General features: G+C 30.8%; 1 protein-coding gene across 2 annotated transcripts; it reads right to left on the minus strand.

Moving 5' to 3' along the window:
- Positions 1-1,931: 1,931 nt before the first annotated feature.
- LOC145935298 (protein no-on-transient A) lies at positions 1,932-14,372 on the minus strand. 2 transcript variants are annotated; one of them, XR_014425194.1, is made up of 13 exons: positions 13,983-14,372; positions 12,649-12,852; positions 12,352-12,570; positions 11,824-12,125; positions 11,268-11,563; positions 11,003-11,193; positions 10,809-10,890; positions 10,555-10,574; positions 3,444-3,494; positions 3,083-3,149; positions 2,795-2,865; positions 2,441-2,485; positions 1,932-2,047 (listed from the first exon to the last, which is right to left on the minus strand). XR_014425194.1 is itself a non-coding variant. In XM_083036489.1 (9 exons), exons 1-9 carry the CDS (start codon positions 14,214-14,216, stop codon positions 7,425-7,427), a joined length of 1,773 nt encoding a protein of 590 aa, XP_082892615.1. In that variant the 5' UTR covers positions 14,217-14,372; the 3' UTR covers positions 6,111-7,424. The 2 variants fall into 2 exon arrangements, 1 of the variants encoding a protein (XP_082892615.1); XM_083036489.1 differs by lacking the exons at positions 1,932-2,047; positions 2,441-2,485; positions 2,795-2,865; positions 3,083-3,149; positions 3,444-3,494 and adding an exon at positions 6,111-7,649.
- Between the last annotated feature and the right edge of the window lie 1,968 nt (positions 14,373-16,340).

Here is a 16,340-nt window from a genome sequence, read left to right on the forward strand (position 1 = left end):
ATATTTCGTTACAATCATTTATGGAAACATTGAATGTTTCATTAAAAAGAGAAAATTATTTGCAATTATTTACGATGCTGTAACAGACAAAAATTGATTACTTTTATAAAAAAATATTCATGATAAAAATTTTAATGCCGTACAAATATCATTACGAATGGATTATATCTTTCATTCAGGACTCTAGCCAATTATTCATCGGATTATTTATTACATAAATATGTCATCTGTATAAAAATGTTATCTATTTATATAACGCCTGGAGCTCTCGCACTTGAAAATGTTGATGTTCCATGCGGCACTAAACTGGCAGAGATGTAAAAGAAAAAAAAAAAGAAATCACATGTAATAACGCTCAATATCGATTCACGTTTCTGAAATTCGTGCTATTTCTGCAATCATATACACACCTATACACACACATGTACATGATACATACCATCATGAAAGGCACATTCTACACACATCGATAATCTTTAAAAAAAAAAAAAAGATAATTGAATTGTTTTTATGGATTAAGAACAAGTTGTCTGTGATCTACAATAATTAAAAGAATATTTAATAAGTATTAACAGATACAAAAGTATAATTGATATAAAATGTCGATAAAATGTTGAACGAGAATATATGAGAGAAAGAAAATAAAATAATTATGAATGATCAGATTTTATTGGTACAAGTTGAGCGCAAAGCTTTCTCGAGGCATTGGTAGAGCAATACGATATCAAAAGAGAGAAGTAAAAATATCGTATGAAAAATTAAAGTCACTGCAAAAGAGAATTCTAGAAAAAGACGTATATTATATATATATATAATTACAACAAAAATAGAGACTTTACGATAGAGCACGCAACGTCAAAACATTTTAAATCGCTGTTGTTAATTTTGTGCAAACTCTATACATGTATTACAGAGAGAGAACGCGCTTTCCCAAATATTTCTCATATGGAAAAAAAGCGAGCCGAAAGAGAAAGAGTACACTTCTCCATCCTTTAAGCTTGCAGGCTTTGTATAAACTCTGTTGAAATTTTTCATTGAAGTTTATTATAATCGGATATATTTTTATCTGCGGAATTGAAAAGAAACTTGTTAAAAGATTATTCTGAGAAAAAGCGAACGAAATAAAAAGAGCTATCTCTTTTGACTCGTCAGTGCGCGTTCCGATATATAAAGTTCAGTGATCTGTAACTAACTCGCGATATTAAACAAAAATAATAAAAGTGCGTGCTGCGTTCGGATAGTACCAATAAAAAAATATATATATTATATGGCACTTGATCGTCGCGGCTAAAAGTACATAGGATTAGATAGATTTATAGAAGCGCAAACACCAAAAATCGTTCCTTCCACCTGCTCCGGCCGTGTATTCGATTATCGATTTGAAATATATCGCATCGCATACGTGAAGTCAAAACTCTGAAATTTAATAAAAGCGCACCTCGGAACGCAATTAGCATCGTCATTTTATTAACATAAAGAAAGAAAGAAAAGGAATTATATATATATTATATAGTTGCCCTAAATAACATCATTGAAATAAGTTATTCAACGAGTGTTTGCGAAAGATAATTTTTGTACAGTTCTGGCACACACGAGAAGAACGTGCAACATCGTCGTCGTCTTTATATTTATGTACATTTCAATTATTATAAATTTTCGATATTATTATCGAACTATGATCGATTTCGTGTGAAAGTGTATATGGCTTTTTCTGCGGTTAACAATAAAAATGTTGTCAAAGCTTTTTTCACGATATATATTTTATCATATTTTTCTTGTACCTCTTTCTCCTGCGTTAAATTTATCCTGATGCGTCCTTGTCTGTCGATTCTAATCTATATTCGCTAAATAATAATTATGCATTACGTTGTAATATGTTGTAAATTAAATTGCATGGTAATTTGATAAAATAAATTGATTTCAACACATATTATTATGATTATTCATATAACAATATTTTTATTCAGATATAAAAAAATCAGTAATAAATCAGTATAAATTTTTGAATAAGTTTCGTTCCTTCGCTTGCACCACTGTGTGAAAGATGCTGTAACAGACAAAAATTGATTACTTATATAAAAAAATATTCATGATAAAAATTAAAATGCCGTACAAATATCAGTACGAATGGATTATCATCTTTCATTCAGGACTCTAGCCAGTTATTCATCAGATTATTTATTACATAAATATGTCATCTGTATAAAAATGTTATCTATTTATATTTATTCGCGTTTTGTAATATAAAATGCTATTAATATAATTTCTTTTATTTAAATAAAAAAAATTTAGTCGATTACATCATTCATCATTCATAAAAACAATCTAACTCGATACAATATTTTTCATTTAATACTCTCAATTCATATTTCTATCACGTCTGATGCTTTTTGTCGAATTTTTTATTTAATTAATAAATATGAGCAAATTTTTTAAATACCTTTTTTTGACTCGGCGAAAAAACTCTCGAGTGTCTCGTAATTTCCTGTACAAAACACCAATCAGTTAAAAACCAGTACATAACTAACTAACCGAGCAGTAAGATATAATTCAAGACTTGCTTCAGTTAAAAAATGGTACACGTTGGAATTAGTTTTGACATCAGGTGTCAGTCCCGAAAAATATCATCATTTGCAAGTCTTTATATTTTATATCAATATTGATAAAATTATAATTAATATTAAAATATTATTTATACTGCTCCGATATCCGTTTTTAAAATATAGAATACGTATTATATATTCAAATATGTGTGCGCGTATTTTTTATTAAATATTTCTAACAATATTCTCACCTTTAATTAAAATTGATATGTTCCATGTATCATATCAATTTCCGTTTTTTCCTCTTTTTCAGGTCATGGACCTTTAATACAAAGATAAAAAAATGGTAAAATTAACGACATACGCGTAATTTGATCGTGTAAATCATGTCTCGATTATATATATTCAGTACACGTTAGGACAAATTACAAATCATTAGAATCATTATTAAAAATTTATCATCATTTCATAACAAACATATCAATAAAATAAAAATCAACAATGTATGTGTGCGTGTGCATATAAAGAATTTTACAAACCTTAAACGTACAGACCAGTTATTACTTCATGTAATAACAAGCAAGGGCGTTGTTTCAAGAAATCAGGCTGTAAAAAATCGTAAAAAAAAATTATATTTTCGAGTGTAAAAAATATTTATCAATATCGAGAAAATTTTCCAAGTGTGATCAGTACGTTGGAATCGTTTTACTATCACAGATCTTTGAAATAAGATTTACGTTATAATGTGCAACTCTTATTAAGAACAAATCATCTAATAATATAAAAATAAGCTTACAAGCTTTAGACATATTTACGCTAAAGAGAAATTCAATTGCACATGTAGGCTTTATTTATGACCTAAAAACAGTTTAAAGCTAATTAAATAGTATTGAAAAGTACCTATATATTTCTAAACGATCTTCTTTCTGTTCAACCAGCTGGTGCGCTAATCTGAAAACACATAAGATTTGATAAATATATCTTTGTTAAGAATGTCATCCTTAGGTGATTTAGATTTTAAAAACTTGGACGTCCATTAACTTCAGCCTATAAAACACGAAGTATATGTTGTTTGATGAGCACAGATAGCATTATGTATTTTATATCAAAAATTTTATGCAAGCGTAATGATTTTCAATGTCTTGTCTAAAACGGCGATATATATATGATTAAAAATAACACTTGTATTATATAAGTGTTTTAAATAAATTGTTATAAATATATATATATATATATATATATATATTTGTGTATGATTTTCGAAGTTTTGTATTACCGTAACATATATATATATATATATATATATATATATATATATATATATAGATTTAAAAAATACAAAAATTGCACAAATGATTTTTCATATAGTAGATTATAAAATACATTCAATGTACTGTGAGGTGTGTTAAAATTAAAACTATAACATTTAAAACATTTATAAATATGCCATTATTATTATAAAAATTGTAACGTTGATTTGAAAAAAAAAGTTATAGCATATTATATATAATTCCTAATTTGCTACAAAATAATTTTAAGTTTCGTTATCCTAAACGATCAAATTTTTAATATATTCTAATATCCTGTAATATGTTTAGATCATAACGTTGCGGTGTATATAAAAATATATATGTACCTAAGAAAGTTTCGAGAATTTCTTGCAAAGTACCGATTTGTTTTCAAATGCGAGAAAGAACAAATATTAGTCGCAATTAATTTTAACTACGTTTGCGCTAGAATAATTAATTTTGAGGAAAGCATATAGTACCATTAACTACGGAAATTTTTTTTTAAATCTCTGAATTACTTCAGATTTCTCGATTTATAAGTTTATATTATTATGGAATACGCTGTAAAGCTATGAAGCTTCATCGTATCGCAGGATTAGCGAACTACAGATGATCTGCATGTTTTTCTCGCATTTAGTTTTATCCGAGATATAATATCCATGTGTGCTAAAAAAACGTTCCCTTCCCATAAAATCATTTTATAGTCAATGTCCACATTTTCTATTTCACGAGATTATTTTTTATCACATCGCTATATAAAAAACTGTTTCTCAGAACTAATAAAAATATACATCATCTCCTTGTCACTCAAAGTGACATAAAAGTAAGAATTTGTTAAACTTATTATCTATATCACAGCCCAGATTTCAATAGCTAGACCTAGACAACCTTTTATTAAAGTGCACATGACCAGATATCGTGGTTGTCATAGGTAAAAAGAAGTACCGTCTAGGCTGATCAAATGCTTAATTCGTCACACATGATTATTTAGAGTAAAATTTATTAGAATACTATTTATTAAACGAGTCGGAGATAAAAGCATTTACGAAATGTAAAATCATCTGTTTGAATAATATTAGTTGCATGTTTGTTATAAATCCCATTATATAAATTCCAATCAATTTTATCAGTACATAAAGTCTGTCAGCAAACGTTACAAAGTAATCCTCATACATAGTCTGTGCTTACATATATACGATATATTTAGAACATGTATATGTTCTAAAAGTCACAACAGAAATAAATTGTGTATAAAAAGCGTATAAAATGTGGTTCATATTGAGTAATCGATAAACGATCACTTTGTAATTTTTGCTAATAGTTCAACATCCCACCCGAAGATTAAAGTAAAATTATGCATAATAACAGTTTTACAAAATTTACTCACCTCGTTAACAGGTAGTTCATTGACTAGCAGTTTCGAGTAAGTAAGCTTATCTTGTGATTGCAGTCTCTTCTCCATTAAAAAGATTCTTGATTAATTATATTCAGTTCTAAATGAATATTATTAAATACTGGAACGTGGAAGATTCTTTTAAGACAGAAAATGCTCTTTTTTTTCTTATTATTCATAATGATTTTTAAAGAATCAGAGCAATACACAAAATTGTCATATCATTACAAATAATGAAAATGGAAATTACATTAATAGAGAATCCTTGGACCGTAGACATATCGTATAATACCGGACTCTTTTTGTATTATAAAGAAAATCTTTTTACTATCCAGAGCTTATAAGAATTAAAAACTTCAGATGTACAATCAAATAAAAATTAGTTAAATATATTTGAATAATTGCAGGATCTCATTAAAATCACTTTTGTAAACCTTGTCTCAAATATTCCAATTATATATTAGAAAATCTGTTTTAAAGAGAATCTCAGCTAGTATAAAATATCTTTTATCGATATTTTGATTCTGTGAACAACGATGCATCGGTTTGTTTAATAACAATTATTATAAATTATAATTTCCCACACACAGTAATATCTTTTAGATATACATACATAGATTTAAAAAAATAAATAATCGTAAAGCACACACTTTCGCGCGCGCGTATACGAAGATATTCATTATAGGAACCTTTTCTGAAAATAATTTTAACTTGTAAAATCTTGCCTACAGAAGATATAGAAAATCGTTGAACTGAAAGTAAAAAAAAAAACTGTAATCAAGAAATATTTTATATAATAGCAAAAGATGTAACCTGTATTTTGAAATCGATTATGCACGCAATTTATAGAAAAGAAATAGAATAATAGTAATATATTCAGAATAATTAATATGTATATATGTAAATTTGTATATATTGTATACCTTTATTTTTAAAATCACGCTTCTATAGATTAAGTTTTTGCACAAAGTATAGAATATTATATTTGCAGATAGTACTGCGAGTATGTGTATATATATGTATATATAATCTTAGACTAAAATAATCACTGATGAATATTTAAGAACTGACAAATTTGCATATCATGATGTAATCACCATGCTCAGCACACCTAGACAACGACATAATACTAATTTTCAGGGTAAAGCAGTGTATTAAGTGCAGATCTTGCTTGGAAACGTTTCATTCCAGTCATAACGTCTGTCATCGCTTACATTAATGTTGTTTTCGTAATTTAGATAAAGTACAGAATAATAAGATAAAGAAATTGCGATATAGTTTTATCAAGAAAATAATGTAGCCTGCTAAATAAAATACAACCTAATTTTTATCGAAAGAATAATTAGAAATGACATTGCCTAAATTGTCACAATAAACAATTTAACAAAGTAATGATATATTCAGAAAAAAAGGCATATCAAAGACGAAAAAGAATTTATGTTCTGTTATCCTAATATTATTTACATTTTCCAACTATCTTAAAATAAATTGAATCTTTGAATCTTACTTCATAGTTAATTTATCTCATATTTTCATATATAAATATGAGATAAATTAACTATAATAACTCGAATTCGTGATTTTATATATTTATGATATATAGATTATGTTTCTCACATTTATATACCATAAATATGAAATACATTAACTATGAAGTTTAAGACTCAAGTTATGATGACTTTTAAGTCATGACACGAGCTGGAGATGAAATTGCGAAATAAATTGCGTCCAATAACGTACGTGAAAAATATTACTTTCCAATTAATGATATTATGCATGAACCTCTCAGCATAGAAATAGTAATTTAAAGCAGAGATTTCTACGTATAACAAATCGTTGGCGCGTTATTCTTTTAATTCAATATCGTTAGTTGATATATCCAACGGGAGTACATGCTCGAGAAGAAATGTCATCTGGAGGACACAGAATCTGTCAAAGTATCAAAACACTATAATATCTAAATCCAAACTTTCACGCATTTCGAATCTTCGCAAATCGGGATATTAATTCCAGATGATGTCCAATATATCTCATCAATCGTATTCGATTTTCTACGCTACTCTCTCCTTCTCCATTTCCTCTTTGGGTTATCAAGATAGACAAGTGATATAAAAGTGAGAGAAATGAATGAAGGACATAGTACGATTTGCAGTGTCACTTCAAGAAATCAATGGAACAAGATTCCACATTGCGCATTGCTTAATATCGTCGACGTTTGTTAGGATAATCGTCCGGGCGATTTCGATCGTTTCCTTGCCAACGTCCACTACCACCGCTACCTCCGCGACTACCACCCCCCATATTGCCCATATCAACCCTCATGTCCATTAAATCCATTATCTGTCCGCGATCATCGTTATAACCACCTCCCCCTCGACTACCGCGATCCATATTATTATATGCATCCATGAAGGATTTTGGATCCTACAGAAATATGCAAAGAGAACAAGAATTGTAGGGGAAAGCCGAACAGTTTTTTTTGTTGTGGTAATCATTGATGAGAATGTCGTTCGCACATCACATAGAAACGCACGATACGCGTGTGTGCGTGTGATTTGCGCGGATGTATTATAAGTACATTCCGTACGGTTCAGGGCGACCATCCATGTTTGTCAGCAGCACAGGTCGTCAATTTTCGTCAAATCACATAGAAAAGAAAGGGGAAAATACAATGTTAGATTGCTGTTTGTGCGTTGTGCGCAGTGTACACTGCGTTAAATACATCTCTTATTAATATAGTTTTTCTTTTTTTTTTTTTCCTGGCGAATATACGTTCTGTGACATTGATTGATTATTAGACCAAGAGAATGCCCAACATAGACAGGCAGACAATACTTTCGTTAGGTCAATGGGCAAATAGCAGTGTGTAATCGTTTACTATATCTCCATAATTTTATCTCATACACAATTTATCCTCTTAAACACGACTTCGACCCAATAAAAATTTGAAAATCACATAACAATAAATACAACCGCAAAACGATTGTATTGCGTGTCAGCGAAATGAAAGTTTTTAATTAGAGTTGAAGTATGATTAAGAAAGATAAATTGATCAATTGATAAATTATTATCATTGAAGATTATTGCTATTTTTGTAATGATGCAAACGATATGTTTATTATATATCAGAGAGCCTATAAATTGGGTGACGATAAGGTTTATTTTATTTTATATATCGCATAGCGATAAGTAGAAACTGTCTATGTGTTCCCTGTATAGATGTACATAACATAGCCATGTATAATAAACGCCATGTTTGTACGCCTGTTCTGTATGGTTAATCTACATAAAATTTCTCCCAGTCCCAATAAAGTATGACAATTATTAAATAGTCATATAATCGTTGTATATTGGATAGAGAATTTGAGCGAGTTTTTATATCTCGTAATCAGAGAGTGATAAAGAGTTATGTCAATCAATGCATATATAAAGATATATCGCAATAAAAAGAGGTTCATTCATCGGTTTATCATGTGATAAATCAATTCCATGTGTTAGAAGAAGCTGAGAATAACTTCTATTGCTTAATAGTAAAGTATTGACATTCAGTACATTTCTATACGTAATCTAGAAGCTCCGAGCACAAACACAAGCAGCAAAGAGACGTGATCAAGGTCTCTAAGCAAACTCTTTTTTAATAGTGCTCGTACTTTAGATACGTATTGTATTGCAAGCCAGTATTGCGTATAAAATATTAATATTATAAGTATACACATATAAAAATGTGCATAGATATTAACATCTTATACAAAGAGTATTCCAAGTCCTAAAGTTTAAAACAAATAGACAAAATTCAGATTAATCTAGTTGGAGAATCTGCCAAGATATATCAGAATTAAATTTCCTGAGAGATATTTTCGTCTTAATAATATCTTAATAAAACTAGCTTGTAGAGAAAGTCTAGTTGGGCATTTCTTGGTCAATATATGTATATATGTATAGTTACTATGGAACCGTATTGTTCGCAAATTTTTTTTTTTTTTTTTTTTTTTTTTTTCCGTTTCATTTTTCGTATCATTCTTTTCATTTGTTCAATTTATCACAGAAAGCATGATAAACGCCGCGATATCTAATTATGAAAGTTTATAGTAGATGTTCCATAGTAAACAAAATTGATCTTAACGCTACAACAGAATAATAGATCACAGAGTCTCTTGCCTGCAATCATGTGGAGAGACCAATGTGGCAGTTATATTTGTAGATCTAAATAATTTTCACGAAGAGTATAAGAAGTATATCATCATAATGATAGATATTATTTCATATGTGGCATTGTTTTATAAGTCAATTTCGAATGGTCAGAAATATCACCCAAAGTAAGTTTTTCTGTGTCTATGTCCTAATTAATATAATATTAATTGTTATATAGCGCAACCTATTAAGTAAATTTTTTATATTCGTAAAAAATTATCTAGATTACTAATGGTTAAATAACGGTGTTATTTAGTCACTAAACCTAACTACAATGTTTGTAGCGGAGAGTAGTAAAATGCTTTTTATAATTAAAGCTGCAGCTTATTAATTTGTCCCATCGCTGCAATAAAATTTAAATATTGCGCTATTCGCACATACCGCGCTCGCAATATATAAGATATCAGAGCAATATATGTATAGTCAGAGACTCAAGCAAATTTTTAAGAAATCATCGCTAAAATCATCAACATCAGCACTTCCGATGAAAGATTTTGTACCATGAATGGATTTTATAAAATGAGATATTCATGCATCTTAAGATGCAAAACGAAACTGTACTTATCAGTAGAAATATGCTCATCAGTTAGATATAGCAATATCTAGTTATATACAAGTTTAGATTTTTTGCATATTATTAGAGTATTGACACTTCATGTAATACTGAAGTGTCGTTTTTTCACTGTATGTTTCTATGCACATCATTGATTCCTCCACATGTTACAATTACCAGAAATTGATTTTTATGATACTTTATTATTTTATTAAAATCAAAAATACTGAAAGAAATATTCATTGATTTTGCAGACATTAGAACTCTGGTTATATTAAAGAGCATGCTCAACTGGGGATAATATTAGAGATATAATACTTTATTAACCCTCCTGATTTAACTTTATGGTGTTATGTATCACATAAATATCTGCGTTTTGCAATAAATCATGCATGACGCAATATTTCACTCATTGTAACGAATAAAGTTTGCGCAAAACGCATGAGAATATATTTTAAAGTTGTACCTTTTAAGAATGGAAAAAAAGAAATGTCCATAGGAAGAAGTCAAACTCCGTAAGAAAAAACAACTTAATACTAGAATGTAGATTAAAGAAGAAAGTAATAAATAAAAGGGATACGTTACCACAGGCATGCCGCTTCCACCTGTAAGGAATAACACAAATATATAAATACAAATATATAATATAAAAATATAACAATACGCTGAAAAAATATAACCGTTGACAAGTTCGTAAACTGTATGTTAGGTTAGATACTTATATTTCTATGCATAATACATAGATTATTTTATAAAAATATATTATAGTTCTGATTGTTTTGGTATAGTTTTTAATAAAAAAAAATTTCGTTTTCTTTAAATAAAAACTCATCACTTACCATCAGGTTGACCATATCCATCACGATCATTATTGCTCACAGAATCGTAATTCTTTCCACTTCCACTACGGATTGCCTGTTCCTGGAATATAACAAAAAAAATAATTATAAGTACATAATAATTGAAATGATTTTTGTCTACTGTTTTAAGAAAGTTATAATATTGTGAGCAAGAGTTAAGAACTTTAACAAACCTGCATAAACAAATTGTTTTCTTGTTGACGTCTATGTAATTCCTCTTCCTGTCTCCTAATACGTATCGCCATCTCTTCCTGCTGGCGACGTCTTAATTCCTCGTCTCGAGTTCTTTGTTCTTCGGCTTGTCGCTCCTTCATTTCCCACTCTCTCTTCTGTCTTTCCCGATCCGCCTCGCGCATACGCAATTCTGCGATATAAAATACAATTATTTATATGAATTTAAAGATACAGTGTTTTATATACTAATATTAGAATACATACGTTCTCTCAAAAGTTCCGTTTCGTGTTCGTATCTAGCGAACTCCATTTGAGCTTCTAATTTTTCTTCTTCCATCGCCATTTCTCGTTTCAATGCCTCGTCTTTCTGTTTATATAGTTCATGCAACTGCTTCCATCGTGTACCGTATTCATGCTCGAAGCTTCCTAACTGTGCAAAGCGCGGTCCAATCTCACGTGCTTTGAAGAATTCCGGATTCTTGCGTGGCAAATTCTTATCAGGATAGCCATCCACGTCATCTTGTTGCTCAAACATGTCCACGATTACTGGTCGAAGAGAACTGAAATAAGATAATAAAATTTTTTAAATTAATTTTAAATTAAAATTATTTAATTTTGTATATCAATATTTATTTATAATCTTGTGTTTTACGCGTCAGCACACAGCCAATTATAGATTTAATTAACCATGTTTCCTAGGTAAAACTTTTTTTTTCTATACCCCTAGAATTATTATTTGGCACTTGTTTGTAGATAATATATCAAACAAGCGTGGCGTCGGGGATTTGTTAAAGTATGTAAAAAAATTTTAGTAACTTACGCCGTGACAAAGTAGCAACCTTCTGTACATTTCCTCAGAGCCAGCTGAGCGGATGGTTTTCGGTAAAATTCGACGATTCCTTCACCAGTGCTTTTGCCTCTTTCGTCAACTCTAACTATCGCACGCTCGATTTCGCCGAATACGCTAAAGGCTCTCTCGAGAAGTTCGTTAGATGTCCAAGGGGTAAGATTTTTGATCTTTATCGTCGATGGATGAGGAGCAAAGCGTACTTTTAATGCACGACCTTTGCGCATTGTACCATCTAATTCACGTTTTGCTGTGTCAGCATTTGCTTTAAAATCCTAGAAATAGAACAAAAAAAAATAGTTACTCTAACATGTCATTATAAAATATATAATATATTTTAGTAAAAATAACATGATCATTTAAAAGAAATTATGCAGCCAGCAATTTTTATCATGATGCATCAAACGGTAATTTTTATAATCATTTCATATTATCAACAAGTGAAGTTTTCATATAGTGATATAATTTGATAATAAAGTTATATACAATTTATATAATTACCATTCTGAGAAAAGCAAAACTTTTCTCTTTATTTACAAATAGTTCAGATATTTCTCCATATTTTTGGAACATGGTCTGTATTTCTTCTTCGCTCACATCGTTTGTCAAGTTTCCAATATACAAACGATTTCTACCACTAAATTTCTTTTCTGTCGTGTCCAGTGGAGGTAATTCATGAGTGGATCCACCGATAGACATGACTCGTTCCATCAATCGATCCTGAAAGTGATATTCAAATTTAATAGCAGTCATCTTGATAAAAGATTTAAAAAAAAATAATATAAATTATAATCTTACATCTTGCGATCTATTGACCATATTTCTGTCGCCACCACCACGACCACCTCTTCCTCCTCCTCGCATTCCACCACCACGACCCATGCCCATGCCACCACTCATGCCACCACTCATTCCACCACTCATTCCACCACTCATTGCACCCATTCCACCTTCGGATATTGGGTTATCCATCCCTCCATCCATGGAGTCGCTCATTTTCATCTATAAAATAAAATAATTATTTTCCTGTAGTAAGACTATAAAAAAATATGTAAATCTTTTAAGATAATTTAAAATAAAATGTCACACACATGTTTTTTACATTAATAACATTTTTACACATTTGCATATTTAATTGTTTTTATTTTAAAATATGGACATTAATATATTCATCAATATATTAATTCGTTTATTGAAATATCATTCTATACAAAAATTTTTTGTAGATAACTTTTAAAATAAAATTCTATCCATATCTTTTATACTAATATCTTTTTTACATATTTGCATATATTCATTTTATTTAAAAATATAGACATTAATACATTTATCAATATATTCATTTCTGTATCGAAATATCATTCTATAAAAAATTTTTTATAGCTGTGATAATTTTTAAAATAAAATTCCGTACACATCTTTTATATTAATATCTTTTTTACACACATTTGCATATTTAATTCATTTTATTTAAAAATATGGACATAAATATATTCATCAATATATTCATTCGTTTATCGAAATATTCTCTAAAATTCTATAACAAAATTTTGTATAGATGTGTTAACTTTTTTCACTTTATAATAAAAATACTTGTCTTCTCTTTGAGAAGCACGTGGCAACGCAGAATTTTAGGAGCAAAAATCGCCATTTTACGCAAGGACGCCATTTTGTATTTGACCGACTATGAAAGTAAATTATGACGATGATTCATATCCTTTCATTAATTAACATTATTCAACGAATTCAACGAGTTAATACGGTAACATAAGAGCGTACAGAAATAAATCGATCATGAACACATGGATTATTCTAATTTCAATACCCATACGCGTTCTGTAAAAAAAAAAAATGTATTTTCCTGCCCACACCAGATGAACAATTCATCCTCATCACGTTAAACGTTAAATGAACGAAATTCAATGATCGCCTTCAATTGTGCAACGAAAGTGTGGCAATTTCTTTTATCTGGGCTCTCGAGAAATATCGTTCGATAGAGATAAAGGCAAATGAACTACGTTTCATCTCGCCGATAACATGGCGCCGAGGCGACGCGGTTATCGGGCGCGATTCTCCCGGGTGATCCCTACTTGAGAAGGAAAGTACGAAAATATGAAAAAGAGGATAATTACCGCCTCGTTTCTGCTTCCGCCGCCGCCACCTCCGACGCCTCCGACGCCTCCGACGCCGCCGCCCATTCCGCCTCCCATTCCGCCGCGGCTTGAGAACCGCGTGCCGCCTTTGCGGCCTCGAGGTCCACGATTACCGCCGACCGGCGGGTTCCGCTCGCGCGAATTCTCATTGCTGTTCTCCACCGGTGCGTTCGTCGTCTCTGACTTTACGTTCGGAGTCTCCGTGCCGGCCATGATCGTCCGAGCGCGTCCTCCACCGTCGTATATATTCGCGCGTGGCGAGGCTTCTTCTCCACGACCGGAAGTCTCTTACGTCGCTCCACGTCCGCTCCCGCGTCCCGAGTAAACGCACACCACGGAGTCCGCCAACGAAGAGAGACCGACCAGCGCAATCGCCACGATTAATAGATGGCAGCTTCGCTCCCCCACTACTTTTAGCTCGCGCCGCGATGCATCGTGGGACGCCGGATTCTGCGCTGGGATTGGTTGAACGTCGTCGAGATTCTGCGCTGTGATTGGCGGAATTCGTTGGCTAGCAGGGCTGCCACACTCTTCTCCGACACCGGATGAACAAGCATCGATTAGTTTACACCGCGGCCGATAGAGGCCACCACGGGTAACGAATTTTTACGTTTAAAGGAGAGATACGTCTATATATATTATACTATGCATGAGTTGTCCATTTAAAATTGTGGAGTATCGGTTAGAGTTGCGTGGATTGATTATTCTGGTAAGATATCATATTTTGTATATAAATTTGTTGTTTTTACGTTTTATATTTGATATCGTCATCATCATTGGCATTATTACGAGAGAAATCGAAAATGAATATTCGTTTTCTTTTATAATATGTATAATTTCAGCAGGTTATAATTATGCTAGATTTTAACGGTTATACTGCCACGATTTGATTACACATATAACTGGAATAATAGCAAATTGTTGTTCAAATATTGTTTTGTGTGAGTCAGTAAAACATACTATTCAAAATATAATATATAGATTTTATAAAAGAAATTATTTCTTTATGCATTTATCTCGTTGAACAAAATACTTGGTTTAAATTTTATATATATTTTCACATTTTATAAACTTGGCATTAAACGTGATTGTTTGATTTTTTCTATTTTATAATATTATATAATATTGTTTTCATTATAAAAAATAATACTAATTATTTATTTTAAGAAAGAATTCGTTCTATAAAAAGAATGCATTAATATATATACAGTACTTTAATAATGTACCGCAAAATTGTACATACATTTGTATAAAATTAATTAGTAGCATCATATAAATTTTGCAGACACGAAACATCCTACGCTATTCAACGTGGAATGTGAGATTCAACGTTGCTTGATAAGTTCGCTGATCCGACTTTCTTCGAGTGCGGGGTGACGACAGATGTGATCTAATGCTTCCGATCTGTCATTTAAATCACGAAGCTCGACCACATGTTCCAGCATATTCGTGAGTACAAGCACAATCGCAATGGTAGAAAATCACGAGAGGGTTTAGCGTTATAATAAATTTTCCAAGCGGTCGTTTACGGACACATATATCGGGCATTCGTATCGCGATTTAAGTGGCGAATTAGAATCGTGGCCGATGATCTAGGACGATCACGCCGCGTTTGATTTCTCGTTGTAACAGAAGGTAGATAGGTAATTAGCTCTCGATGAGAGTCTCGCGGGAATTGTATATGCAGTTTTGTTACGTGTGACACACGTAACAATCAAGGACGACTCCCTGAAGAGAAATAGATTGCGTCCCAACAGTCCGCAATGATCTCGGAAACTATCAGTACGTAACATCACACACACACATACATGTACGATGTATAATAAAATCTTCCTCACAGCTAGATAAAGTCGGCACATATACAGAACTCTGAACTTTCGGGAGGTTCATGATTAATAATGCAGATAAACGAAATTGATACTATCAACAATTTACACGCACGCAAGATTATCGATATTTTTTATCTTAATTTTAGATCATAGTGTGAATATTTTATGTCAATGCGAGCTATATATTTGTAGATGAGTTTTTGTCTTAATTAATCTTTGTATTTTTTCTTTACTAGAACAATACAAACGCGTGCTATTCTTCGGTATATTAAAAAGAATGATATTTAAAAAAGAATAATATAAAGTTTATTTATCTATCTGATATCTGTCAAAAAATATTAATAAAGTAAAAATTGGCTAACTAAATTTTAAAATAATAATATGTTATAAAAATTAAAATATAAAAATATGTTGTAAATAATATGTATAATACTTGATCTGCGATTAATATTTTTTGACAGAAATCAGCTGATATCTGTCAAAAATAATAATTGAGTTTTAAGTATTA

Source organism: Prenolepis imparis, unplaced genomic scaffold, assembly GCF_030444845.1.
Source record: "Prenolepis imparis isolate NDT839.2.m4 unplaced genomic scaffold, iyPreImpa1.0 SCAF_1, whole genome shotgun sequence".
Taxonomy (NCBI): Eukaryota; Metazoa; Arthropoda; class Insecta; order Hymenoptera; family Formicidae; genus Prenolepis; species Prenolepis imparis.